The sequence below is a fragment of the Tribolium castaneum genome, chromosome 7 (genome assembly GCF_031307605.1).
Source record: "Tribolium castaneum strain GA2 chromosome 7, icTriCast1.1, whole genome shotgun sequence".
NCBI lineage: Eukaryota > Metazoa > Arthropoda > Insecta > Coleoptera > Tenebrionidae > Tribolium > Tribolium castaneum.
The window spans coordinates 11,806,120-11,810,668 of record NC_087400.1 but is presented as its reverse complement, the minus strand read 5'-3'; the positions used below and the strand labels follow the sequence as shown (position 1 = coordinate 11,810,668).

Genomic DNA, 4,549 nt, shown 5'->3' with positions numbered 1-4,549 from the left:
TAATAATACTAATAGTACTAAATTTGCTTATATGCAAACGCTTAATTAAGGTAACAGTTTTTTGGTTTCTTGCTTATATCTCGAAAACAGTTACTCCTATCAATTTTTATCTCTTCACTAAAATTAAAGCTGACAAAATTTCCAACGAAATAGTTATTTGCATTTTTCATGTAGGACTAACCATAAGCGAGATATATGATTGACAATAATTAATATTTAAAAAAAAAGTGCTTTAACAGAAAATGTCTTGTGATTTAAAATACACTTAATTTATTGGGTCTGTGGCGCCCTCTGGGGAGGGGAGGTCAGTTCTCAAGTCCCGCAAGAAAACAAAAACCGCGTGTCGCGTAATCAGCCTCCATTTTGTTATTTTATATGGTTGTACGAATACCGTGTGTGAATAAACCTTGTGTAAAAGAGAAACGTATTTTAAGTACCTCTTAAACCTCCATAATTGGTGACCCCGACGATAGTTCAAGAACACAAAACAAAAAGAAAAAACCGTGCAACATGGCGACCGTCGAAGAGCAAGCCGCGACTATTCAATTGCTACAACAGCAGTTAGCGGACGCCCAAAGACTTTTAACAGAGCGGGGAGCAAACGCAAATCCACCTGACGCCGCACAGGGTAATTCCCCAGCGTCAGGGACACCCAGGCCGGAAGTGGAGGAAATCAATAGCACCCCAAAACTGCCGCCATTTTGGCACAAAAATCCAAGCCTGTGGTTTGTGCAAGTAGAGGCCCATTTTCACGCCAGCCGGGTCAAAGCAGATCTAACCAAGTACTGTAACGTGGTCGCAGCGCTGGACTCTTACACCCTGCAGGCGATAGAGGACTTCCTGCGGAACCCGCCGCAAGCTGACAAGTACGAACGGCTGAAGGCCAAGCTCATAACGACGTTTACGGAGTCCCAGGAACAGCAGCTCCGCAAATTGTTAAAAGAAATTGAGCTGGGGGACAAAAAGCCATCACGCCTCCTTTGCGAGATGAGAGCGCTTGCCAGGGAGCAGGTGAGCAGCGAGGTGGTGAGGACGCTGTGGCTCCAAAGGCTGCCCCCACACATCCAGTTGGTCCTTTCCACTATGGACGGGATGGATGGAGAGAAATTGGCCTCCGTAGCAGACAAACTTACGGAAATTCCAATGGCGAATGTAATGGCGGTAGGCGCCGACGCCAGCGACGCCAACGGCATCTGCGCCGTGCGCACCCCTCACAGCGCATCCGCGCATCAAGCGGCAGCAACTTTAAACGCTGGCGCCACCAACGCGCTTGTGTCTCTACAAAAACAGGTAACTGAATTATCGGCCAAGCTCGACAAACTTTCTGCGACAAAATGGCGGCAGCGTAGCCGTTCTCAATCACGAAGCCGCAACCCTCTTCAACAGCAACAAAATGGCGACAATGTCTGTTTCTACCACAATAAATTTGGTGCTGAAGCCAGGAAATGTCGGCACCCTTGCAGTTTCCCGCAGGGAAACTAATGGCACCGTCCCCAATCGAGGCAATGGGCGACGGTCTCGAACACCGGACACATCGCCTCTTTATCACCGACCCGCCGTCAAACATTCGCTTCCTCATCGACACCGGCGCCGAGGTGTCAGTGCTGCCCAAATGTTTCGCTACAAACTCGGCAACACCAGGGGAAAACGTCCTATTCGCCGCCAACAACACCCCTATTCGAACATACGGCACCCGACGCCTGACCTTAAGTTTGGGGCTCCGCCGGGCTTTTAGATGGGAATTTGTAGTCGCCGGAATTGCCAAGCCAATCCTAGGGGCAGATTTCCTCAACTTCCACAACTTATTGCCAGATCTCCGGAACCGGAAGCTAGTGGACGCTACCACGCAGCTACACACACGTGGGGTCGTCGCCGCAGGACAAAGTGAGGTAATCACCACGGTGGCGAGAACAACCCCATACCACGAACTTCTGGCCGCTTACCCAGAAATTACCAGACCACATACCCCCAAGCCCAAAAGCCAGAGCACCGTGCGACACCACATTTTCACCCAGGGCCCCCCAGTGGCAGAAACCCCCCGGAGGTTATCGCCGGAGAAAATGAAAGTCGCGCGAGCAGAGTTCGAATTTATGAGCGAGCAAGGGTGGTGCCGACCTTCAAACAGCCCATGGGCAAGCCCGCTTCACCTGGTGCCCAAGAAAGTTCCCGGACAGTGGCGTGCATGTGGTGATTACCGGAAACTCAACAGCATCACTGTCCCGGACAGATACCCAATCCCCCACGTACAAGACTTTGCATACAAATTGCAAGGAAAAAAAGTGTTTTCGACAATAGACCTGGTGCGTGCGTACCAACAAATCGCGGTCGCGGACGAGGACATTCCCAAAACCGCAGTGTGCACCCCATTCGGTCTGTTCGAATTTACAGTGATGTGCTTCGGTCTCCGAAACGCGGCTCAGACTTTTCAGCGTCATGTTAACGCAGTGCTCGGTGACCTGGACTTTTGCCACGCATACATCGACGATATTTTGATAGCCTCGGAGTCCCCGGAGGAACATAAACAGCACCTGAAGGAAGTATTCGAACGGCTGAGGCAGCATAACTTGGTGGTAAATCCTGCCAAGTGCGTGTTCGGTGTGGAGGAAGTGGAATACCTGGGCCACCGAATCACCCCCTCAGGCTGTCAACCACTGCCGGCCAGCCGCGCCTCCAGGGAGGATAAGAGATCGACCCGACCTCCGATTAGATTTCGCGACTACATTCCGCATTGACAGCGTCCATGCATCTAGTGTAATGTAGCCACTGGAGGGGGAGTGATGTGGCGCCCTCTGGGGAGGGGAGGTCAGTTCTCAAGTCCCGCAAGAAAACAAAAACCGCGTGTCGCGTAATCAGCCTCCATTTTGTTATTTTATATGGTTGTACGAATACCGTGTGTGAATAAACCTTGTGTAAAAGAGAAACGTATTTTAAGTACCTCTTAAACCTCCATAGGTCCAACACTTTATTAGAAGAAAAAGGAGGTGACATAAAAGTCACTGAAATCTTTAGAGTCGTTTTTAAATGCTGCATCTTCGACTTCGTCTCAAACATTGAAAACTGTATTACATTTTTGTTCAGTAACTGTAACAGTTTTCACTTTGGTTTTTTGCTTATATCTCGAAAACCGTTACTCCTATCAATTTTTATCTTTCTTTAAAAATTAAAGCTGATAAAATTTCCTACAAAATAGTTATTCGCATTTCTTTTGTAAGAGCAACCATAAGCGAGTTATAGAGTTGGATATAAATATTCTTTAACAAAAATTTGCTTTAAAATAAAACGTTTGAGTAACTGAAATTAAACTAAATTAATTGGGTCCAACACTTTATTAGAAGAAAAAGGAGGTGACATAAAAGTCACTGAAATCTTTAGAGTCGTTTTTAAATGCTGCATCTTCGACTTCGTCTCAAACATTGAAAACTGTATTACATTTTTGTTCAGTAACTGTAACAGTTTTCACTTTGGTTTTTTGCTTATATCTCGAAAACCGTTACTCCTATCAAATTTTATCTTTCTTTCAAAATTAAAGCGGATAAAATTTCCTACAAAATAGTTATTTGCAAATTTCCTGTAGGACGAACCATAGGCGAGTTATAGAGTTGGATATAAATAATCTTTAACAAAAATTTGCTTTAAAATAAAATGTTTGAAAAACCGAAATTAAACTAAATTAATTGGGTCTAGCATTTTAGTAGAGGAAAAAGGAGGAGACATAAAAGTCACTAAAGTTTTCAGAGTCGTCTTTAGTCGTCATATTAATAACAATAACATTAATAATAATAATACTAATAGTACTAAATTTGCTTATATGCAAGCGCTTAATTAAGGTAAGAGTTTTTTGGTTTCTTGCTTATATCTCGAAAACAGTTACTCTTATCAATTTTTATCTTTTTACTAATAATAAAGCTGATAAAATTTGCAACAAAATAGTGATTTGCATTTTTCTTGTAGGATCAACCATAAGCGAGTTATAGAGTTGGATATTAATAATATTCAACAAAAATTTGCTTTAAAATAAAATGTTTGAAAAACTGAAATTAAATTAAATTAATTGGGTCTAGCATTTTAGTAGAGGAAAAAGGAGGAGACATAAAAGTCACTAAAGTTTTCAGAGTCGTCTTTAGTCGTCATATTAATAACAATAACATTAATAATAATAATACTTATAGTACTAAATTTGCTTATATGCATGCGCTTAATTAAGGTAACAGTTTTTTGGTTTCTTGCTTATATCTCGAAAACAGTAACTCCTATCAATTTTTATCTCTTTACTAAAATTAAAGCTGACAAAATTTCCCACAAAAAAGTTATTTGCATTTTTCATGTAGGACTAACCATAAGCGAGATATATGATTGACAATAATTAATATTTAAAAAAAAGTGCTTTAACAGAAAATGTCTTGTGATTTAAAATACACTTAATTTATTGGGTCCAACACTTTATTAGAGGAAAAAGGAGGTGACATAAAAGTCACTGAAGTCTTTAGAGTCGTTTTTAAATGCTGCATCTTCGACTTCGTCTCAAACATTGAAAACTGTATTACATTTT

General features: G+C 42.5%; 1 protein-coding gene across 1 annotated transcript; it reads left to right on the top strand.

Moving 5' to 3' along the window:
• The first annotated feature begins 510 nt into the window (after window positions 1–510).
• Window positions 511–2,732, top strand: LOC135266754 (uncharacterized protein K02A2.6-like). Its single transcript, XM_064358008.1, has 2 exons — window positions 511–1,290; window positions 1,464–2,732. The coding sequence occupies exons 1-2, from the start codon at window positions 511–513 to the stop codon at window positions 2,730–2,732; spliced, it is 2,049 nt and encodes a 682-aa protein (XP_064214078.1).
• The last annotated feature ends 1,817 nt before the right edge of the window (window positions 2,733–4,549 follow it).

Bases quoted from the DNA above. Each gene is read 5' to 3' on its own strand.
- LOC135266754 (XM_064358008.1), top strand. From the start codon at position 511: ATGGCGACCGTCGAAGAGCAAGCCGCGACTATTCAATTGCTACAACAG. The intron at 1,291-1,463 runs GTAACTGAATTA...GCACCCTTGCAG, and splicing joins TTGTGTCTCTACAAAAACAG to TTTCCCGCAGGGAAACTAAT.